General features: G+C 30.6%; 3 protein-coding genes across 3 annotated transcripts; 2 read left to right on the top strand and 1 right to left on the bottom strand.

Annotated features, from left to right (window-relative positions):
* Positions 1–5,494: 5,494 nt before the first annotated feature.
* LOC114396345 lies at positions 5,495–9,492 on the top strand. The gene is made up of 5 exons (XM_028358267.1): positions 5,495–5,726; positions 6,832–7,064; positions 7,640–7,720; positions 8,194–8,535; positions 9,121–9,492. Exons 1-5 carry the CDS (start codon positions 5,561–5,563, stop codon positions 9,220–9,222), a joined length of 924 nt encoding a protein of 307 aa, XP_028214068.1. The 5' UTR covers positions 5,495–5,560; the 3' UTR covers positions 9,223–9,492.
* A 251-nt stretch (positions 9,493–9,743) lies between these two features.
* LOC114396344 (aspartic proteinase-like protein 2) lies at positions 9,744–16,251 on the bottom strand. Its single transcript, XM_028358266.1, has 10 exons — positions 15,728–16,251; positions 15,210–15,333; positions 14,563–14,810; positions 13,686–13,913; positions 12,689–12,851; positions 12,538–12,617; positions 11,554–11,644; positions 10,935–11,010; positions 10,550–10,621; positions 9,744–10,118 (listed from the first exon to the last, which is right to left on the bottom strand). Exons 1-10 carry the CDS (start codon positions 15,946–15,948, stop codon positions 9,976–9,978), a joined length of 1,446 nt encoding a protein of 481 aa, XP_028214067.1. The 5' UTR covers positions 15,949–16,251; the 3' UTR covers positions 9,744–9,975.
* Positions 16,252–21,813: 5,562 nt separating this feature from the next.
* LOC114397723 (thioredoxin F-type, chloroplastic-like) lies at positions 21,814–24,677 on the top strand. The gene is made up of 3 exons (XM_028359906.1): positions 21,814–22,171; positions 24,052–24,151; positions 24,268–24,677. Exons 1-3 carry the CDS (start codon positions 21,867–21,869, stop codon positions 24,400–24,402), a joined length of 540 nt encoding a protein of 179 aa, XP_028215707.1. The 5' UTR covers positions 21,814–21,866; the 3' UTR covers positions 24,403–24,677.
* Positions 24,678–24,712: the final 35 nt, after the last annotated feature.

Raw genomic sequence — 24,712 nt, 5'->3', positions numbered from 1 at the left:
TTTTTTTCAGGTAACACTTTGTGCTTTTGGAATTTGGTGCCGTCTGCGACCTGATTTTGAGTTAATTTAAGGGAAATTGTAATCCCAGATCCATCCCTTTTTGGGACGGTGAAAAGAGAGTGCAAGAGAAAAAAATAAATAGAAAAGAAAGTGGTACATATGAAATGTGGTGTGAGAAAAGATATATACAAAGAAAATATAATCAAAATGAAATGAAAGATAATAGAATATATGTTTATAATTAACTTTGATTTAACTTCATGTGAGGAATTGAGTCTATGACCCATATTAATGCGAAAAACCATCAAGTTGAGGTCTTGAGGGTTACAGAACGCAATTACGAATATGAACAAATTCGAATAAAGTATTATATTAGTCCTTTGAAATTATCTATATTACAAGGAGTAAATCATTGATTTAATTCCTGAAATTGTCATAATTTTAATCCTTAAATTTAATAAAATTCTAAAAATGTCTCTAATATTATATTTAGTTTTATCAAAATTCATAAATTTAATTATTTATTATATTTTAGTTCCTAAAAATATGTTAATAATATTTGTTAAGTCACACTTTGCATGTAATGTTGGACTAATGTATAGTTTCCTAAATCTTTTTATATTTCATTAATTATTGGAAAAAATCAATTATTGGAATTAGTAATTATTCTCTGCATTCTATTTTGTTTGATGTTTAAGGTTTTGAAACAAAAAATTAAGAAATACCATTAATCTTTTATATTGCATAAAAAAATATTATGCAATTTTCTAATATATCCTTTATCTTTTATATTAATTACATCAAAGAAAAAAAATTATATATTAATGATGTAAAATAATTTTATATTATTATCCAATCAAAAACATATATTAATATTGTAAAATGACAAAAGGATGGGTCATTCCCCCACCCAAAAAAAAACGTTTAAGTAAATGGGATAGAGGAAGTATTAGTTATTTTCTTAGGGATATATTTCCTGACTTTAATAACTATTAGTCATTTCGATGGCTGAGCATTAGTTAATTTAAATAACTAACTTTGTTGTGCATTAGTTAATTAATGTTAATTCTTATTAAACAGAAGTTACTTTAATTCTTAATATTTGGGATCAAATTGGATGATTATTAAATTTAGAAACCAAACTTATAATAATTATCAAATTTAAAGACTAAAATAATTAATTTTGTAAGGAACTAAATTGACTACTGGTGTCAATTTTAGAAACTATTAGAATAATAAATGTGATTGTCAAATATTAAATTTATTATTTATAATTTTAGAAATTAAATTAACTAATCCTTATAATTTTAGGTTTTAATTTGAGGAATTACTCATTTAAATAAATATCTACTAAGTTCAGGTGTAGTGTTAAGAGAATATTCGATTTTCATTGGGTTTTGGTTTGATTTTGTTTTACTTTCGTAGAAAAGGTGTTTAGGGGTTGTAGAGGTATGTTCTTTCATTTGATTTTCTTGGCTTTTAGCAACCATGTCATTAGCAATAAGATTTAGTGGAGCTAAGCGAGTGTTCGATCTTTTTCGTTTGGTTTTTTTTTTGGTTTGATTTCAATTAGACAATCATCATGTGCTGTTCAACTTTCCATAAAAAAAAAAAGGTGTTTAGGGTTGGTTGTAGAGGTAAGTCCTTCATCTTCATGGCTTTTAGCTACCATGCCATTAGCAATAAGGTTTTTGATTTTTGGGATTTAATTGACATTAACGAAGTTGAACACAAATATTGGCTAAATAGAAATTAAAAAACAAAAATGGGTAGGCTTATAATTCTCTTACTTATTCTCTAATGTAATCTTATTCGATTCTAAGTTTCTTCTAATCATGTAATTAATTAATATTTGATTTCACTAAGTTGGTTTGACCTCAATTCCTTGATAAACAATCCCTTTATTACTAATTATGAACACTGATTCTTAGGAAAAATTAAACTAGAAATAAGCATTAATTACAAGAAATCACAACAAAAACATACGCTCAAACCCTATTACTAATCGTAAGACATAATGACACATATAGCTAAGAGGTCAAGGAAAAGTTAAATTTTAATTTATTTTCAATTGCAAATTTAGGCAACAAATAATTTGCAATTTAATCGATCAAAGGAAATCACAAAGCATTGTTCCTGACCACCCTCTAACCTACGTACTGTCTTCCACTCGTCATGGATATACACATCAACATTGAAAGGCAGGGGCTCCGACCTTGATACCTTGTGGTTATCTGATCAACCCACCTAACCAATGCTTATAACGACCCAATTGTTGACTTACACCAAGATAGACCTATCAAAATTGATCTCCACAAGTTAGGTTACCGACTTGTGCTTCACAGGCCTCAAGTGACTCCAATGACCTTACACCAATCATTTGTACATGTAACGTAGTCGCCTAACAACTTTTTATGCTACTATCTACACTGTATATAAAAGAGAAGCTTGTGATTTAGTTTTTGATGTAGCAAGTTGAAGAAAACAATTCTTAATTGTTGATTAAAAAAAAAAACAATTGATTTAGTAGCATAGGCTCCAATAAGAGTTCAGTGTCATTATGTTAAAAAGTGGTTGAAAAGTATGTTAACAAATTGATATACTACATATAAACACAACTTTAAAAGTTTAGAGATTTAAGAATGTAACAAAAAACATGGACCTAATCTCATATTTTTATTCTCTTCACTCATATATTAACTTGAGTGTCAGAGTCTTTACCGATGATCATTATTAAAATCTTTTTTTTTTAATTGTTGTGTTTATTTGATCATCAAGACCTGTGATTACTATCAATTTTGTCCGTCAACAAACATTAAATATTCTAATTATGTGAAAAGAGATCATAGACAAAGAATTCAATCACAACAGGTTCAAATTAAAATTTAGAAACTTGAAACATGCTTTCCCAGAAGTTAAGCACTGGCACGTGGACCTACAGTGTTGGCTGAGACTTGCAGTTGCTTGTGCCCTAGGCGAATAAATTCATGTTGGGCGTATATCCCATACAAGACTAAGTTCTTCTTTCTCACTCATTCTACCTATGTTGAAAACCCAAGAAATTATTATATTCATTCTCTTTTGCCTTTGACAATCTCAAAATATGAATCACATAACAATATACAATTGTATTTTTCGCACTATTCCATCAAGCTAATATGTTTTAAAACATATAAAAAGTTCAATAAATAATCTACGTATATAGTAAATTTGTCTTCAACATCTAACAATTTTCAGCACTTTCACTTCCTCATTACTTCAATCTTCGATTTCTGTTCTCTACTAAAATCTTCAACTATTTCAACGAAGCACTTCAATTCAATTTCCGGTTCCAACTTGAAACAGGCTCTTCGAAAGAACCAAATTCACCCATCAAATACATCTTCCAACACTTGTAATTAAATATTACCATTTGACAACAACACTACACTATTACGTATGTGTAAGAATAGATTTTTTCAATGCATGGAACGAAACCTAAATAGAAGAAATTATGCCTGGACACTTCTAGATGATTAACAGTTATCAAACTATTTTTTTTCTTAGCCACCATGCTGCTTCATACCTTCTAGAGATGCTTTGTTCAATAGATTTTCAGTCTGAGTAACTTACACAAACAATCAATTAACCGTCAGTAGAAGCAAACATCAAAGAGAAAAAGATGATTACTAGTCACATTAATATCATGGAAAAGATGCATGAGAAACAAACCTCCAAATTTATCAAAGTTTACCAACAAAATGCAATTTGGAAATAGCAGGATCGTGATCCTTTTTTTATTTTTTTATTTTGTTACTCTTTTCTTGGTTTTCTATCTAAGCCTCCCTTGTTAACGAGTGAACATCTTTCTATTTATGCCCCCATCTTTCTAAGTACACCCCTACCACCTTTCTACCACTCAATTATCCATTATATCTTTTTTCTTAAAGAAGTACACTCTTTTTGCTTTTAAGAAATGTATCTTTGGAACTATGATTCATAGTTTCAGAGATATACTTTTAGAATAGGTATATATTTTTTAATAAAACATCACTTAAGAATTAAGATTGTTGACAAGAAATAAAAAAAAAGATAATAAACGCTTATCTTATATTCATATTTATTAGTTTTATTTTCATCTTATCATTAATGTTTTTTTAAACATTATTTAAAATCTTACTTTTATCTTATCTTTATTATTCTTTAAACCCTAATTTTAAATTATCGTCACCATATATTCATTATATAATATTGTGTTTTCATCATTATTATATAATATATTGTCTTTTTCTTCATGTGACACTACATTTCAAGATACACTCATCACTAATTTCGTATATTATACATCTTAATTACAAAGAAAAGCTTTTGACCATGGTTTCTTTCTTTTAAGTGCATTCATTCATTTTTAATTCAAGTCTATGTCAAGAATTCAATACCACATGAATTTAGTGATAAACATACCTTGAAACGCCTTGTCACATGAAGGGAAACACAAAATATTATATAATGATGATGAAAATGCAGTATAATATAATGAATATATGATGAAGATAGTTTAAAATTAAGGTTTAAAGAATAATAAAAATAAGATGAAAGTAAGACTTTAGATAGAATTTAAAGAATACTAATGATAGAATAAAAATAAGACTAACAAATATGTATATAAGATAAGTGTTTATCATTTTTTTATTTCTTGTCAATTGTCTTAATTCTTAGGTGATATTTTATTGAAAAATAAATACCTATTTTGGAAGTATATCTTTAAAACTATGAATCATAGTTTCAGAGATATATTTCTAGAATAAGTATAAGTAAATCCAAAAATACATTTTTGATAAGAAAAATGAGTGTACTTCTTTGAGAGAAAAAATATAATGAATAATTGAAAGGTAAAAATGGTGTAAATGATAAGATCCTAAAGAAATCTTGGGCTTGTGCTAGCCCAACCCAATAAGACATGAAACAACAATAGTATTAAATTAATTTGACCCAAACATAAATATGATTTTAATTATAAAATAAAAAAGCGGAAAAAATTGGATTTTTCAATTAGTCAAAAAATATTACCCTTCCTCTATTTTATGTTTTTAAGTATTTTGACTCAAATATGACAAATAACTTAATAGTGACACAATTTTTTACAAAGTTTTAATACAACCTCGTTACCGATCCAAACTTTAGGCCATTGAATAATTTATATTTATTTTTAATCATTTTTTATCGATAAATACTAATTATTAATTTATTAATTTTTTGTTAATAGGAGGAATCAGACATGTGATTATTTTTTAATCATCCAACCAATTTTATATCTCTTATTATCAACCAATTAACTTATACACTCAATGGTCTTCCTCTTTGCATTATAAAATATAAGTATCGACAAATAATTACTACTTTAACCAAAAAAAAAAATGTATATTGCATATTTGCATGGCATTTGATAAGGGAAAGGCCCACCTTATCCAGAAGTTAAGTGTGAATTAAGAAAAAAAATGAAAAAAGAAGAGGCTCATGTTCTCTGCATATCTGGTTTGTAATCCCAAACAACACACCTTCAGCCACGGAATGGGGAGACATGACTTTGACAACCGCGTTTTCTTGTTCGCTCGCCGCTGCTTCTCTCTCCACCGCCGCCAGTTTCCGCCGGAATAAATGCACCACCAGCAAGATTTTTCATTCCTCTTCCACGTGCATGCCCTCTTTCTTGCATGATCATCACTACCACTCTTTCTTATTGCGAGGTTTCATTACTTCTCTTCATATTCATATACACAACAACAATTCAACGTCAATCATAAACATAACTAGTTAGTGGCATGCCATGTTTTTTCTTCTTATCTATAGTTTACTGTTTTATATATCCGTATTATTAGGCCGGTCCAACCAGGAGTGAGGTTTAAAAGAAATTTTAATAGAAATTTTTTTCTTTAAATAAAAGAGTTATATAGTAAGCATTTTTACTAAAAAATGTGATTTTTTTTGTTAACATATGTGACATTTTTTTCTTTATAAAAATTAATAGCAAACTTTTTTTTGTTGGTGAGCTTAAAGCTTAAGCTTTAGTTATTTTACCTTGGACTTACTTTACATATTATATAACTTGGAATGTGAAATATTTTAAACTATAGTTGATCATTCATATATAAATTTAATAGGGTTGTGTTGATGATAATTTTTAAATTATTAGATCATGTATATAGGGAGGATTGTTATTATGGGAATGGATAAACCATAAATGAAGTTTCATTGGTACTTTTAGCATCGTCCATCGATTAAAATTGGAGTTTTACCTCAGTATCCTATGCTCTTCAAGGTGAAATTTCAATTTTGATTAGAGAACAACCTCAAAAGTGCTGATGAAATAACATCTAAGTTTTGTCATGTAAGTATTGTTCTTATTTATTATTACGAGAGTAATAAATATTGATTATACAGAGGTACATGGACGATATGGATATTAGTTTCATTCAATTTGAATATTGATTATTCATACAGGATTTTATGATTAATGTTTGTTGTTTTCCCTAGTAAGTGCATGAGAATATAGCAGTTAAGTTATGAATTAGGTGTTGTTTGGATAAATTTATTCAGAAGTGCTTATTAAAAGCCAAAACAAGAAGGTAAAATGAATTGAATTTCTGAACAAGCTAAAATCAACTTGCATTTAAATTTTATAGAAACTCTTTTCATTTAACTTCTCGAAAAGTAAAGGTACATAAATTGAATTTAGTTTATGAAGAAGCTCTTATTTTCTTCCATTGTAGGTGCTAACAGAGTAGTTTATCCAATTAGGGTCTTTGTATATATGTTATGTTATGTTATGTTATGTATTAAGATGTTTTGCAGTTGCCAATGATGCTGATAGAAGTGAAGTGTCATCTGATACTGCAATCAAGACATCGTATTCAGAAGCCGATAAGATGGTTGATGGTATGGACTTTGGTGAGCTTTGCAATGAGTTTGAGTGCATCAGCAGTCCCTTGGTAGAATCCACTGCAAGACAACTTGCACGAGATATACTTGAGCTAAGGGAGGGAAATCGAGCACTTGGAATCTTTGCTGTTTCTGTCGCATACAAGGTCTTGCTTTAATTCTCCTTAGCACACTACATGTTCTATTTATGACATGCTCATCATGAAAATAACATGATTCATTTCTTATAGTGGTGGTACCCTTTTGCAATAGAACAAGGCATAGCAGTTTGTTTTACTTGTTGATTTCTTATGCAAATGCAGAGTCACATTTTTGGCACAAATTTTGATACAAAGTTAAAGGCAGCCATGGCTAACCCACAAAAGGTTATAAAATTTTGATAATTAAAATAATGATCTAACTAGGACTTAAGGATATTTCTGTTTAAAGAATCAGAAGTAAAAATTTCATACAAAAATGTAACATCTAATGTCATTAACATAATCTCATTATGATTTATAACAAAACAATTCTATTTACTAATGTTTTAATTAGTACTCTTGAGTCTTAAGACAGTCATTAACATCATTCTTAGCATAAATATGGTTAACTATCTCAAAATTTAAATGTTGTTATTTCTTTATGCTTTTGGATTGATCTCATAGTTTAGTTATTCCAATAAATATTTTCTATCTCTGCCACTCTTTTTATGTTATGTCTATGATATTGTTACCACGTTCAGGATCCTATTAGGAGCTTTACCGGTCGTGAAAAGTATAAAAGACGACTATGGGCAACCGGTGCACTAGACAACCCATCTGTGGTGAGTTCAATTTCTAGGATCCTTCTCCTAAAGTAGCAATTAATCCACGAAGAAGGGATATTATGTTGTTCCTTCTCATCTTATAGCTACCATTGTTTGATGAATGCCTTCGTTGTAATTTGGTATGCTGGAAATACCTAAGCTACATCTACGTATTACTAGTGTCTATCTTTTGTTGAATAGCTTTAGAAAGAAAATAAATATAGTACATTGGACTGAATTTTTTTATTTCTAGTTTTCATTTTATTTCTTTTAGGATTGACTCTTTTAAAGTGACAAAATGTTTAAAGGTGAGCAAGTACATTGATATGAAATTAATTACTCTAATAATCTTTTCTTTCACTTATTAGTACTAAAAGATACAATTAGAACAAAATGAATGTTGTATTGATATAATGAAATAAAATCATCTTTCCTAAATCTAGACATAGAAAGGAAGTGTGGAGTATTTTAAAATCTTTGTGTGGTGACAGACTGTGCAGGAAATGGTGATGCTGTCAACCAGTGTTTTAAGTATCAAGTGGACAATAAGAGGGAAACCAAAATCTGTGTTAGGAGGAGATCTGATAATTAGAGTTACTTCCAAATTTACTCTTAACCAAATTAGTGGCCAAGTCATTGAGCATGAAGAATTCTGGGACTTATCAGCTTCATCTGCTAGTGCTCAGGCATTTTTCTGGACATCACGTGCTCTCTTTGCTGCTGTTGAATCTGTCAAAGATTTGGGTGACAGTGCTAAGAATTTGAGTAGTAAAATGTCAACCAAAAAAGAGAACTTGGAGATGTATCCAGATCCTTCAGGTGATCCAACCAAGGTGAGTTCTTTTTCCCCCCTATAAATTAATCCCGAATGCCTGACTTCAGTATCCAACCTTTCTTCATCTACAGTGCTTTTGTTTTACTTAAGGCATGCCTGGCTTAAGAGTTTAAATTATAAGTACTTAAATGAATAAGTGTATTTTGACTTCATTATGAAATGTATTAAAATAAATTAAAAGAGTGTACAAGAAAGATCAAATTTGAATGAACTTCTCAATAAGTACTTATAGAAGTTCTCTCATTTAACTTATCCTAATTTTAACTTTTACACAAGGTAATTTTTACTTTCGGAAGAAACTTAATTCATTTTACCTTGATATTTTCTTCTCTTATAGACATTTATTTGGAAGTTTATCCAAGCAGGGTCAAAGTCACAAACCATTTTCTTAAGTTTAACCAGACATACCTTCATAATGAATCAATCAAGTTGTTCAAATCTCTATGCCATTGCATTCCTTAACATGTTGGTATGAAACTATAAATGCCTTGCAAGAAAGATTGCCATACACATGAAGATTAGTACACAGGTCATTTTCTTTCATGAGTTATTGATTTGATTGCCTGTGTGTGCTTTTATTCAGTTCTTCCAGAGGGACGACAGTTTTCAACAGGATGCATACCAGATTGCACTACTCCTGGCAGTTATTTATTTGGTGGTACAATTTCTAAGGACAACTTTGTAAAGCTAGCCTGCCATTTTATCAACTGAACTTGTATGTCTTTGTTCTCCAAGAGTTATCATTATAAAGTGTGACTATCAGCTCATAATCATCAGGTGTCATCAGGTGTCATCAGGTTGTTTTGTCAAAGTAAATATGTTCACATTTGTAAGTGTACCTATAAACTGTGACGTTTCCTTCTTTTGATGCCACAACCTCAAAGGACCACTAATTGATTATTGTGTTTTAAAACAAGCTAACAAATATTCAGGATGTGTGTGATAGTTTGCTTAATGAAGATAAGTTTTACTTCTTGCTGGTGAAAGTCAAAACAACCAAAAGTGGGGAGAAAAATCTATGGAAGTGGAACCTTCCATCACCCTACCCCTCACTTTTTCAATGACGCAATTACAAATACAAAATTCATGTTTTACTTTTTAGAGGGTGATAGTGATTTACTGAGCAAAATATAGTGGAATTCACATAATTGATATGAAATTTTTACATGAAGCTATTTTTTAACAATTTTCGTATGCAGCTATATCTAATAAAAAAATGATATCGCATCCATTAGAATATTTTGCCTTCCCCATTTAAAACATTATACAGGAAGGAGGAAATTGAAAAGAACTTTGAAAACTCTTCCCTTTCTCACTTCTATATTTCTATGAACACGACGAGAAATGGTTAATTTATTCACATCAAGCTCACCACCATTCAAGGAATGAAGGAATTATGTTACAACGAAATGAAATAAATGCCATCTCTCGATATCAGTTAAGTGCTTAGCATGGTAATAAGCAACACAAAGAACGTTAATATTTTTCCAATTAGCACGGTAGAAGCTGAAGAAAGATCGTGTGCACCCATTGTATATACAGATCCAGTCTTGTCATCCTTCACTTTGATGCTTGAAGAGCCTAAAGAATCAAGAAGACAATGCAAAGGTCATTGTAGCACATGTCAGTATCAACAAATTTAACTGTAAAATCCAATAGACATAAATGAAAGTAGCTGCAACAAATGAAGTTTGTTTAAGGAGAAATGAAATGAAAGGGGATAGAAGAGAAATTATTGTTTGGTCTAGGACCACATGGTCTCGACCAATTTTCATGAGACATGTTATTAACTTTCTTTCTTTCAAAATTGAAAAATATGGTTACATATTATGTGAAAATTAACTGAGATTACGTGGCACTGGACCATGTAATACTTTCTCGGGGATAGAGACATCAAAAGCAGGAAATTGATGGAATATGATTGTTATTAGGGAGTATTAAAAGAAACAAATCTAAGGCGTTATGAATGGAGCAACCTTTGTAAATTTAGCATATAATAAGAGGGTACTCACAATTGTAATCAGCCCATCCAATGGCCATATTGTCAAGATCATATACGACTAATTTGTTTGCCAGCACCAAATCTGCAATTGGAAATAATTCCAAATAAAAAATGATAGTTATCTGATGGTACTAATGTAAAATGATCATAAGTTGTACATTTAAACTACCATCAGCCAGGTACAAGGTGTAAGTACAAACATAACAATAGCAATATTGAAGTTTTTAATTTTGACAAGAATAGCTAACATATAACAGAAACAGACTCTACAGCTTAGAGGATGTACAAGTTCTTATTTTATAAGAAGGACTAAATGAACAAATCATGCCTTCTACCAAATTATACCAAGAAGTCAACAGATTAAATTATAAGTGAAGTTTTATTCTAAACTTTACCTCCAAGAAGAATTAGTTCCTTTCCATCCTTAGTTTGTGCCATACTTTTTTGCCAGCCAACACACCACATGTCCTTCTGGAGGACAATGACAATAACATAATATCAATGAATAGTACTATTGAACGTCTGAAACAAATTTATCAAAATTGAATTTTTCTGAACAAAAAATTGCATACATTTAAATAAAACAATTGCATTGTAAAATTCTCCAGATGACAGCTTAAATTATAGTTGCAGTCAACAGTGTAGTGAAGATATATAAACAGACTTTAACTTTCAATTCCACAATGTACAAACACCCAGTAAATTTCCAAGAGGGAGAAATCAATTCAAGCAACAGGTTAAACTTAATAGTATAGTTTTCATATGAAAATAAACTTGTACAGTGTTTGAGCATCTAGCAGCCACAAAGGTTATCAAATCAGAATCTATGCAAATATAAAACCATTAATCAATCAAAGAGGGAGAAATCAATTCACAGAACAGGTTAAACTTAATATTATAGTTTTCATATGAAAAAAATTGTATATTGTTTGACTGATTGAGCATCCAGCAGTCACAAAGGTTATCAAATCAGAACTCTGTTGATATAAAACCACAAATCATGTACTCACTCACTTTAAACAGGAATAGGTAATCGCGAGGATAAGTTGTCAGAGTAAGCCCCTCCTCAAAGGTAAACTTTACAGTTGGAAATAAATCATCAACACTGCAAAAATTCAACGGTCAACAAGTTAAGAGCTGCATATGCAAGAAAATAAAAATGAACTCATTGCCTTCTTGAACTGATGAAATTCACTGAAAGAATATATATTATATATCACAATATCATTTGAACAATTTGAGCCCATTAATATTTCTGCATTTATAAGACTATCTTATTTAATTGTCTTCTGGTATAAAATTCTTTGTACATATGGATGGAATTTTAATTTTATATATATATATATATAGTCAAGTTGAACAATCATACAAGAGATTATTTGTTGAATCATTCAACCAACTCAATAGCTGCTTTCCTAAGCAAAGAAAAAAAGGACAAAGTAATACAAAAACCCAACAGAAAATGAAAAGGTGCAAGGTCATCCCAGAGTATTATTAGAAGAGGATGCCGGCAATGCATCCTTGGCTATTAAATAATCCATATAATACTATCAGATTCATTTACTTCATCAATAATCTAATCAGTAATTTTAAAGTCAACAGATTGATTATGTCAAAGCTCTGTCACTCCTAAAGTTCAAAATATAATACAAAAACAAAGTTGCTTTGTTTTGTCATAATCATTCCCCCCTTGCATAATCCAGAATATTTGATTACTAATATCATCAAAACAGTGATAACTACATATTTTTTAAGATAAATTTAAATGACAATCTGGCATCACCATACCCTATGGATTAAACAACCAAGAAAATGAACCTTAGTATCTCCCACAAATTATAGTAATATGGTGTATATGTCAATTAAACAATGACAAATCAAACAAAAAGAGCATTGCACCTAAATACAGAAAAATGATACTTATTTCAAAAGAAAAGAGAAGTGCAACACTGCCCCTCTATATAAAGTAAAATAAAGTCAGAAAGATAAGTATCATACCTTTCTTCATCAGAATAATGGAAACAAGTAAACTGATCCTCAACAAGATATAATTTCATTCCACTCCTCTGAGCCAAAATCTATCACAAGAATAATCATGAGAATTCAGGTGGAAAAAATTGATTTACTTAACTCTTAAAATTACTCTTACCTTCTCCAATAGCTGGTCATAAATTGAGACTGGAAGATAAGCCAAGGTTGTACCACTATCTATTATTGTTCCCCTCCCACTTGAAGAATCCAATATATCTGAGGGGAGCTGTATAGGGTCCCCAGCAACCTCTATGTCCTTCAAAACCACATTGTAGTGTGCCCTGAAATAGTCAGTAGACTACAGTGATGACATAATTCCATTACCAAAACCTAAACTTGATATAAAATGCATTAGAAGAATCTAATATAACATCTGCCAGAGCTCTTATGTTGAAAGTTTTATTGCTTATATCAGAGATTGCACAGTGAGTCTACCTTCATAAAAGATGAAGGCCCTACAAGAGTAGAAGATGCAAAAAGAAATCTCTATTCAGTTGTCTATGAGATTCATTGGCCCCTCAAGTGGACTATAGAAAACAAAAGGAATTGCATATATAAATAGTAAATACTAGCAACAGAAATAGAGCTGAAATTTCAAATATACAATTTTTTCTTACAGTAACCATAAAGAAATATTTTTACAATTTTAAATCTTAAATAATTCAAAACAAGACCTTAAACAGGTGTAAAAAGAAAAGAAAACCCCTGAGAAGGTTGATTTCTAGACACATCTACAATAACGACATTTAGGTGAAGCAATATATTATTATATGGCAATATAGAAATAAAAACCCATCACAGGTTATTTGTGCTCAAGTTATATATCTCACATTTACAGTATTTTCATTAATAAATTTTATACCATAATCATAAGGCCTTTGCTAAATTTGACTAGACAATAAAAAATTCTTAAGTCAATACAAGTCTTCAGAAAAATTACATTTATGAAACCTAATAGATGCTTCTCCAGAACTTAAATGGCAGTGGGGTCATCATTAAATAGATACCCCATCAATCCATCAAATTACTATTATCAAACAAACAAAACAAATCAAATACATTTACTGGAAATAACATGGCATGGGAACAAAAAGCTAAGATGATTCAGTACATACATTCCTTGTAACAATGGAGTTGTCTTAACTTTTGGCTGCACCACTTCCCCTATGGCAAATATTCCTCCTCCACTAATGCTGTCAAGGCAGTGTGAAAATATCCTTTTCACCTTTCCAGCTGCAGCAAGCTGTGAAAGCACAGAAGAATTTGCTTGTCCAAAACCAATTATTCCATCAAGGGATGTATCAGTAGTTGAACTCAATGTCCCAGATTGTTTAGAACCACACCTATCAGCAAGAGAATACTCAGGAAGTCATAAAAACCAAATACAATGGTGGCATTTATGTCTTTATCAACCTAGAAAGCTATATATATATATATATATATATATATATATATATATATATATATACATATATATATATATATATATATAGCTGCAAGCATAAACAAAAAGATGTGGTGAAACTCTCAACTCCCAAAAATAAAAAGCTAAGCCTGGTGTTATAAAGCATCTGCGATGCACAGGATCTAGGGAAGGGTAACCAGGACCTTTGGCTCACATGGCAACAACTCCTACCATTACGCTTGCACCGACCAAGGCTCCCCTTTAACCCAAAGAAAAATAAATAAACTTAAGACACTACTCAAGATTCCCCAAGGAAAATCTAGTAGAAACAGACAAATGATTAGAACCAAAAGTATCTACATATAGAACAAAACAATTAACTGCGATTTACAGCAGAGAAAATCCTATTGGGGCCAGCAATATTTGACAATAATATGCCAATGAGCTTGGAGCTCAATTGGCATTGGCACCGGTCTTTAAGGTCGGGATGTGATGACGTCACAGGTTCAATTACTTGCCAAGTTGTCTGTCTACTTCACCTACTCAACTGTGTGTGTTTAATGTGAAGAATTATAAATTACACTCACCCAAAAATCACACTGGTATTATCAGGCACAGTACGGAGATCACCAACAACTCGATCAAATGTAAGATCATCCTTAATATAGGACCCAGAGGTCGTACTTCCATCTCCATAAGTTATGCTGTATGGGCAGGACATGCCTTTTGTGCAGCCAGAAATTTGACCATCATATGTGGAAGTGCAAAATTCATCGTCACAAGGAACCGCCTTTGAAGTTTTGGATAAGTTAGGGTCATAGAGGGTCAAGTCCATCTGAAACGTTACAATAATATAGTAAAACCTACATCAGCAAGTAGTCAAGCAATATAAATTCTACTATATCAAGCATGACTCAAATGTCATATACATAGGGACTACTCCAATACTCTTCTTTCTTCCCTCCCTCATTCACACATTCAGCTGATCAAAATTATTGGATGAAGATCACAAACGACTCATATTTATCTCAACAAATCCCACTTAAAATGTGCACCATCATCCAACGGTTCTGATCCATGAATGTGTGAATGCAGAGAATTAATTTCTCTCATCCAAGATACTGATAACTAGGGAAAAACAAGCATGTACCATACTAGTATACTACCCATAGCAACTCTCAATATACTTATATTTCAACCAAATCACATGAATGTTTAAGCAGTAGACACATACCCCAAGACCACTTTTCTTGGGACATGCTGTGCAGCCAACACAATTCACCCACAGAGTGTCACTTCCTGTATCAACTTGCACATAGTAGTCCTTTGGGCCAAGCCCAATTTTGGTATAATACAGCCTGAACAAATGGAAAATAATAAACAACAACAAAAAAGGTGACAAGCTTCAAATCATGTAAGGCAGAAAAACACACATAATTAACCACAACAAACCAAACAAATGAACAAGAATTGAAGTGCATAACCCAATTGGTGTAGTTCAATTGGCAACACATAGTTGAGTTTGTGGGGGAGGACCTGGATTCCATCCCCACAGAATACATTCTCGGGGAGGGGCAAGGAGCTTTAAATGTGACTAAGCCTCGGACCGAGGATTAGTCTTATTGCCTATCCAAAGGGTCGAAGCTTGTGGGATACCTCGGATTCTAGGGTGGTTGAACAAAAAAAAAACAATTGAAGTGCATGCGAAAGAACAAAATGAAAAGAGAAGGAAGAGGAAGAAGTAAAGCCAACCCATTTGAAGTAGGACGGCCATTGCCACCAAGAGCGACATCAACGACAGAGAGAAATCTACCTCGGCGACCAGCATCATGAGCTTTGATAGCAGCGAGGTTTTCAACGGGACCTTTGAATTTGCGCTCAACGGGGAACACCAAATTCGCATTGGCATTGCAACAAAATTGCACGACGAACGACCCCACAAGAAGAAGTACCAAACTTTCTCTCAGATCCATCTCGGGTTGAGCTAGCTTCGAGAGAAAGCAACAATGAAGAAACAACACAGAAACACTAATTGAAAACCATTTGCCGACCCAGATAGAAAACAAGGGTCGGTGAAAACAGAGAAGAGGGAAAGGGGAAGAAACAAACACAAAAATAAATCGAAGCCGCTTTGTAAAACAAAGACGTGTGAAAGAGAAAGAGAGAAAAGAGGGAATTTTCGCGGTTTCAACGGCAAACGACACGTCTTGTACGATGTATGATGTATTTTAGAGGGGAAAAACCATTAATAAAAATGGCTTAAACCATTAATAAAAATGGCTTAAACCATAAATAAACAACAACGTTGTTGTTTTTGTTCTTTATTAAAATTGTAGCGTTTTCTTTGTTTCTCTCTCTTGTTTTATTATTTTTGGTCCTTTGGTTGCTTCGTTGAGTTTTGTTCCTTCCGTTTTGATGTCATGACATATGCTTGTTCTTCCGTTTCCTTGTTTTTTGCTTCGCAATGTGCATCGTATGAATCCAATTTTCCGCTTCACTTTTTTTTTTCTTCTCTCATCCAAACACGCGCCATTGACTAAACTTTGCCACCCCATTTTTGGTAAGATCACTTGAATCTTCAACTCTGATTCCATGCCTCACCATTTTTGTTGTTATATTTTGATTTCCTTTAATGTGCATAATCTGTTTTCCTATTAAAATTAGATTTGGTCTCATGTTAATTATTTAATAATTGATGAGCGGATTGAAATGGAAGGTTCGGTATACAACTTTCACAACTCACAATCTCAACAATTAATTATAATTGACTCTCTTTTTTTTACGTAGGATAAATTTATTTGTTGAAATAAGTATTTATTTTAATAAAATAAGTAGTTTTTTTTAGTGTGTTTGACTAAATTGTTTATACTTAAAAAAATATATTTTTTAGTTACTTTAACAAACAAATCTTATCTATTACTTCAAAAAGCTTTATATATAAAAATACTTATTTTAAAGTTTTTTTTTAAGTTTAAACAAACTTACACATAATTTTATATCCTCTCCGTCCCAAAATAATTATAATTTTAACCTTTGAAAAAAAATTAAATTGACTGGTATTTTCACTTTTCAATAGATATTAAAACATCTATTTCAATTTTGTTTTTTAATAAATAATGTTGTATTGAAAAACTTAATAATATATTTATTGAAATTAATATCAAGAATAAGGATATTTTAATAAAATTATTTCCTTATAAATGATAATTATCTTCAAATACTTACTTTCTTGGTCTAAGTGAAAAAATCTTAAACACAAAATCTTAAACACTAATATTTTAGGACAAAGAAAGTATCATATTAAAGTTTTTTTTAGAGGGGGTTAGGTATGCATTGCTTCTTCCGTGGGTTTTGGTATTGAAAATGTTACTTGTAGATTCATATGTAAGTAAAAAAAAAAATCTTATATGTTAGATTTAAATATAAATAAATCTAACTAATTTTATCATATTTAATTTAATGATATCATTTTTAAAATATTATTCATTAATTTTTAATTGTATTTTTAATGACTCATTTTTATTTATGATAATAAGTTAATAAGTTTCAATGAAGATATTTTAGAAATAATCTAATTTTTTACTTGAGATTATGAAAATTAAATAATGTTAAATAAATTTTTTTAATTAGTGTGTAATTAGTTATTTTTACTCATATGAGTTAAAATGAGTAGTATTTAAGTAATGTTTCATCATGCTCATATATCATTAATTAATAATTAACATTATTACATAACTACCTAATTTAAATATTTCGGTTTTATGATGAAGAAGTTTTGGAAAATCCTTCAAAAAAAAAAAAAGTTTTGGAAAAGACCACTAATTTTAAGTAAGATGGCCTATTGGTAGAAGAATTTGGGAAATTAAATAGTCAAAGAACCCATCATCAAGGGATAAGTTGAAATCAATGAACCTTCAAATCGAATTTCCATGTTATTTTTAGGAAAGTATGGGGAGGACATTCAAATAGGCCTGAATCCTTGAAAAAATAAATTTAGATGTTTGACCACTTATGTCAACTTACGTTTACAAGTCAAGTACAGATGATAAAATTCTTATTTAAGAGTACTAATGGTGGTATATCAGTACATGGAAACCCCTCCATTTTAACAAGAGTCGTCGTGTCTTGGATCAAATTTTCCATTCTGGCTTCCTCTTCCTCTTGTTTCCTCCTTTTAAAAATATAAATGAATTATATCAAAATCAGTTCTTGTGTTTTACTATCACCCATTAATTCTCAAAATCAATTCCTCTTGTGGTGTCATTGCACAGTAAAATTGTGATTGTCATATTTTTAATTAGGATAAAATACAACTTTGATTTTTTTTTTATTCACTATTTTAAAATAAAGATATTTAGTGTTTAATTTTTGAAATTTCATAAAAGTTATCAAATCAACAGTTTCTTTCTTACTTTCTTTTTATTTCTTAAAGTTTAATTAATCAAATTATTACTATGATGCCACCTTAAATGAATATATTTGATTAAGATTCAGTTGGATTAAAACGAAAGAAACTATAAAGATAAAGATTAAATCAAAGTTACTGATTTTAAAAGAGTACTGCAATATCTAAGATTATCGGGTTGACTAAGACATGTTAAATTCTCTTCAAATAATTATAAGTTGTGTATTAAAAATTAACTATTATAAACAACTTTATATTTCTTTTTTTATTTTATGATCGATAAAAATAGGTGTTTTGGATAACAAAAATACATTTATACAACATTGGTTACATATGAAGTTAAATGGTATAATATAATATTTTAAATGGGACGGTGTTATTTCTTGTAGAATTGTGGATGCTTATAAATATAAAAGAAATGTTTAATTATATTTTTTGTCCTATTGTAATTGTGGAAATTTTGTCTTTTAAGATTTAATTGTGTTAACAGAATATTTTAAGTATCATATGTGATTTTAGTTTTTTGAATTTTGGTTGCACCAATTGGGTTTTTGAATATTACAACTATAAGATTTTATAATCTAAGGTATATATTATTTCGTACATTTTAACAAGAATTATGTTGATCTATTTAAATAAATAGACTAAAATCATACCATTATGATAAAGAAACCAATTGGCACAATTAAAATTTGGGGTCTAAATCCACAAATTTGTGATACTTTGGTGACTCAATTGACACAATTATAATACTTAAAAGATTAAAATTTTATAATTGTGATACTCAAAATTATAATTAAGTCTAAAATAAATAATAAAAAGCTATATAAACTATTTGTTTAATAGTCATTACTAACCTTCTAAAATAATTTTATACAATCAACTAATTAAAAATCACCAATATTATGAATTTTAAAATAATTATTATCAAAATCAATAAATTTATCATATATAATAATTTATAATCAAATAATAATATCAACCCATCACCTATTTTTTAATAAACTATGTCCAATCTTCCAAGTTCTAATAAACTATGTTGAATCTTCCAAGCTAATTATATTGTAGATAAGGGCAAAGATAATCCTGAGGTGTATCCCCTAATCCAATACCCCAAGCACTTATTGTCTATCTCTAACGACATGAGCCTTTGATCTTTCTTGGCCCTTTAGTTCCCCACAAGCAAGCTTCCACATACCAGCACACCAATGCCCAACTAGCCCTCTTCTATGATATGTTTATGTTTTTTTTTGTCAATTAATTTTTTAATCTCTCATGCAACTAATGTGATTGATTCTTCGAGGATTGAGAGGTACCACCTGACTTTCTACTAGTAGAAATTGGTATTGTTACGAATTTCAACATTTGATCCGATAATGCTTCATAACAAATTACACACGATTTTTTTGGTGTATTGCCAGCATAGGTTGTTAGATTAGTTCATTAGTTAGTAGTTCTTCTTCTTCTTTTTTTTTTTTTTTAAGATAAAAGTTAGGGACGATGGTAAGTGCATAATTTTAGAATTGTATATTATTTATTGTTGAAACTTGAAAGACGTGTATAAATGACGCGGGATGTTTTTTTATTTTCTTTTAATAGGCAATGAGCGGGATATGTAATAATCAGATGATGAAAATTATATTATATAAAATGTAAAGTAATGTTTTTTTTTAATCCAAGTTCAAGATAGTAAAAGTAAAGTAATGTTCCCTTAATTAACTAATTCAACATAAATGATTAATATGTTGAGTTAAAATTAAATCATTTAAATAATATTTGAATTGAATCTTTAATAGAAATATTTTCTAACATTTCTTATTATCAATTTTTTGATGATTTTATTCTTATTTATATATTTTTTGAGAAACTTTTCATAAAATTATTCATCCCATAATTATTTCAAATCAAACATGTTTAATTATTAAGTTCTAAGTAATAGACTATCAAAAAATAAATTCATCTTATTTATATAAATAATATTAATTTATTTATTTAAGTCATCCTCAATTACATATTTTTATATTTGTACTTATTTTCGATTCTCTTTTATTTTGATGTGATCCAATCGAAATGTTGCATATTACCATTTTCAAATTAATCATGTGATTTAGTTACCTTGTGCTAGAGAAAAATAAGAAAAATGTATTTAAAAAATATAAACTTAATTAAAATTAATATAAATGTAGAAACGAGATGAGTTTTTATAAAAAAAACTAAAAAAAATAGAATAACAAATATTAGAATAATAATTAATACTAATCCGGTATATTTTCCACATTTATGAATATGACATTTTTTGATATTTCTAATAATATTAAATTTTATTTCAATTTAAAAAATTAGGATACATGTTGAAAAAATAAAATTTCCATCAAAGAGAAAGAGAGACAAATGAAAGATTTTTATAAATTTTTTTCTAAAATCAAGAATAAACTTTTCATTTTATACATGTCCGATTGTGAATTAGTAAAATTACATGCCGGAATATAAGTTCAAATACAACTATTGGTAGAAACAATATGGCACCAAAGGATCGAAACATGTACAGAAAGAATCTAATGAGATAGATAGAAAGGAGGAGCAGAGTTTTTATTTTTTATGTTGTCAACGAGTTGAATAATAAAAATGAATGACTAATATATGATTAAATTGATTGGATAATGCAAGGATAAGGTTCAAATTTATTGATCTAGTAAGATATTTCAACTGCATGCATAATTGCGGTTTCACTTGACACCTATCATTAAAAAATGATCAAATTTTCTAATAAACTAATACATGGTTAACTGAAAAATCAATTGTAAATTGTAATGTTGTCTCTCTCTCTCTTTTCCAGATGTAATGTGGTCTCTTTCATGTGTCTTTTTTTTTCCTTTATATTTTCCATCACGACAAGGACGTAAATTTCAAGAACAATGTTGGCGCACATTAGGATTAATTGAAAAAAATAAATAGAATATGAGTGCATTTTTTTTATAAAAAAAATCTTTGTGATTAAGTGATAAAATTTACTCAAATACAAAATCATACGTGTGGGAATAGTTCTATTCGAATATCCCGTGAACGGAACAACAGAAGAGACTATAGATTTTTTTCAGGGGGATCAAAGATTTTGTTAGCATTTATGTGGAGAAGGAGAGGTCACAAAGGTGTTTTTGTTTTTCTCGACACCCAAAAAAAAATCACACAGGGCAGTTTGGTAATAACGAATAAAAAACTAGGGACCTTAATTGTTCCAACATCGCTCTCACTCTCACTCTCACTCTCACTCTCACTCTCACTCTCTTCTACGTGGCTACTCGGTGTAATTTACCAAGACCACCCTCTTTATGAGATGGCAAAAAATACCATACACAAATCACAAGGACAATAACGTCTTTTCACATTGTAGTCCCTCCCCTCCACAACACACCCACCACCATATCTCAGTTGAGTTCTCTCTTTTGGCATTAGAGAGATTGGAACACCCCCCACGAAGCACCAATTATGGCTCTGAATCTTTGTATCTCACCTAAGTTTAAATGGGTTCCTTCCTTAGATAGTGCTTCCTATTCTTTGAGACCTTCACTTGGGTCTTGTTTTGGTAACATAAACATTGCTAGTGTGAGTCTAAGTACTACTAGAAGTTTGAGTTTGAGGAGGAGTGGGAGTGTTAGTGTAAGATCTAGTTTGGAAACTGCGGGGCCCACAGTCACAGTGGGACAGGTCACTGAGGTTAACAAGGACACCTTCTGGCCGATCGTTAAGGCTGCCGGGGATAAAACCGTTGTCCTTGACATGTACACACAATGGTATGTATCTTACTATCTTAGGTTATGTATAATCATATGATTATATGATAGGTTATAATATTGTTATAAATGATAATCATGTGCTTTTTTTTTTTATAATAATGTTATGTTATGTGATGATGGATTGGATTGGAATTGACGAAAAAGAATTATACTTTACTTTGTTTAGTAGTACAGCTACCCAGGTTGTCTCTCTTAGCTGTGAGATTCCTTGGTAAACATGGTTATGGTTTGCTTTATATATGCTGATTTTGCGAAGAGTCAAGATCAACATTGATATCACTCCTCAATTAATTCGGTCTTCTCTTGCTTTAGATGAAAAGGGGAAAAAGAGAAATGAAAATCACTTTGCTGTTTACACTTGTTTGGTTGTACAAAAAAGATATATGAGGTCTAATTTGGAAACTGGAATGGCATTCATTTGTACTCATCCCCCGGCTAGCATGAAAGTATGTTGAAAGTGATTTTCCCACACTACCAAACAACAAGAAGTGAAAAATCCAAACTACTTCTGTGATTGGAACAAGCTCAGTCTTGGTCAGGGTTTTGAAAAACAGTCAGCTCAAGGTTTTTGAGGTCTCTAGTACCAAATTGCGGCTGCATTGGCCACATTTGTCTACAATTTCTTGCAATATTAAAGATTGCAATAAATTTGTAACCGTGACTGCGATTTAAAACCTTGGTCATAGTTTCAATGGCACTCAAAAGCTTACTTAATATCACAGTTTGCACATATTTTCTGTGACTTGATTGGTGGTTTATAAAATTCTAGTTAAAAAAATTATTGGTTTATAAATCCTCTCTCTCTCAGTGATTTTCAGTTCTTTTCCTGCTTTCAGAAATATGTAAAAGCTGGCATTTTTTACCCGTTCCACGGATAGTCAATTGTAGATCAGGCTTACGTTCTCTCACAATATATCACTGAACAATATCACAGTGTGTAGTCTTTGCCTATGTGGGGAAGGCTCTAGATGAATCTCTGCCAAGGTCACACCCCGAACAAAAAATACTAAAGTTCATCTTATGAAGTGTGGGAGAAAGAGAATTGAATTCCTCCGAAGGGTGGGGTTCATTTTAGAGGGAAAAGTGAGAAGTTATAACCACACTTCATGCATAGTTTATTATAAATGTGTGTGCAATATATCATAGTCTTTAATAGTTATAACTTGTTGCTTTTGCCAACAAGGTAACCCCTTATTTTACTTTAAAACAGCCAAATTTGGGTAATAAAAGATGAGGAGGTATTTCTCTTGTTAAATATATCAGGCAAGGAACTTAATTAATGATAAAGTGAGAATAAAGTACCATGACAGAAGTACTTGGATGAAAATGCTGAACATCAGTATGTGGGCCGAATGTTAAGATGAACATTACTGTTTATGCTTTCGAGTCTGACATTGGTGGAAAGCTTCTAAGTTGGCCTTTGAGATACAATCAAGTGTCAAGCTTTTTAGCAATTATGTGCTTTGCAATGACCTATACATGTTATGAAGCAAATGGTCCCGAATCAGGTCACTTGTATGTAGTCATTGACAACTAGCTTTACCCGATTTACCTTGCCTAAGAGTATACTTGTGTTTTATTTTTTCAGCCATGTGCACAAGAGTGGATTATACATGAAATTTTAGAGATGTCATGTGACCTAAATACTGATAAGCTGATTATTTCATTAGTTTATGAAAAGGTGAAAGCAAGTTTCTTAAGTAATTATAATTTAAGGAATGTTAATTTGTTTTTGTCATTCTCTGATGTGGTACTGCACGAATGTTTATCTCATTTTAAGGATTTGGTTGATCTTTTATGTCATTGTTATCATTGCTGCTTATTACCAACTGAACCTTTGGATAACCTTCGATATGAATTTATGAATTCTTTTTCAGGTGTGGCCCTTGCAAAGTGATGGCTCCAAAGTTTCAAGAATTATCTGAAAAGTATCTGGATGTTGTCTTTCTAAAGCTTGATTGCAACCAAGACAACAGGGTATGGATGTAATGTGCTATTTTAATTTATTTATGAACACCCTTGCTTAAGCCTAAAGTTAACCAATACTTTCCTTGACAAACATGGTATGAATTTGTTTAATGGTTTGTTGGCAGCCCTTAGCAAAAGAGCTGGGAATTAAAGCGGTTCCCACTTTCAAAATTCTGAAGGACAACAAGGTTGTAAAAGAAGTTACTGGAGCTAAATACGATGATTTGGTTGATGCCATAGACAAAGTTCGATCTAGCTAAGAATATATAAAAGTATTCTCTCTCTGTAAAAATATTATGCTTGACACCCTTTGTAAGTATTTTATGCAATTGTAAGCTGATGATGATTGGAAGATGAAGAAATGTCATCATGTGATTATTGCAAACCGTAATTGTTTATTCCCCAAGTCCAGGGAAGCGTTCCTCAATTATTCAAGTTATCAACTTGATCATGGGGTGTCTATAAAGTGGTCTAGCTGATATTTGTTTAAATAAAATAAAAATGCGTGTGATAAATATGGATATTGAATCAGAGATGTCAAGGTATATCTAAACCCAGCCAGAGAGGTAT

This window comes from Glycine soja, chromosome 18, assembly GCF_004193775.1.
Source record: "Glycine soja cultivar W05 chromosome 18, ASM419377v2, whole genome shotgun sequence".
NCBI classification, from domain to species: Eukaryota; Viridiplantae; Streptophyta; class Magnoliopsida; order Fabales; family Fabaceae; genus Glycine; species Glycine soja.
This window is presented reverse-complemented; position numbering and strand designations above follow the sequence as displayed.

Excerpts from the sequence above, each read along its gene's own strand:
- LOC114396345 (XM_028358267.1), top strand. The coding sequence starts at position 5,561 with ATGACTTTGACAACCGCGTTTTCTTGTTCGCTCGCCGCTGCTTCTCTC. Across the intron at positions 7,721-8,193 it reads CACTAGACAACCCATCTGTG|ACTGTGCAGGAAATGGTGAT; the intron begins GTGAGTTCAATT and ends GTGTGGTGACAG. Across the intron at positions 8,536-9,120 it reads CTTCAGGTGATCCAACCAAG|TTCTTCCAGAGGGACGACAG; the intron begins GTGAGTTCTTTT and ends GCTTTTATTCAG.
- LOC114396344 (XM_028358266.1), bottom strand. The coding sequence starts at position 15,948 with ATGGATCTGAGAGAAAGTTTGGTACTTCTTCTTGTGGGGTCGTTCGTC. Across the intron at positions 14,811-15,209 it reads CCAAGAAAAGTGGTCTTGGG|ATGGACTTGACCCTCTATGA; the intron begins GTATGTGTCTAC and ends GTAACGTTTCAG. Across the intron at positions 12,618-12,688 it reads ATGACCAGCTATTGGAGAAG|ATTTTGGCTCAGAGGAGTGG; the intron begins GTAAGAGTAATT and ends TTCTTGTGATAG.
- LOC114397723 (XM_028359906.1), top strand. The coding sequence starts at position 21,867 with ATGGCTCTGAATCTTTGTATCTCACCTAAGTTTAAATGGGTTCCTTCC. Across the intron at positions 22,172-24,051 it reads CTTGACATGTACACACAATG|GTGTGGCCCTTGCAAAGTGA; the intron begins GTATGTATCTTA and ends ATTCTTTTTCAG. Across the intron at positions 24,152-24,267 it reads ATTGCAACCAAGACAACAGG|CCCTTAGCAAAAGAGCTGGG; the intron begins GTATGGATGTAA and ends GTTTGTTGGCAG.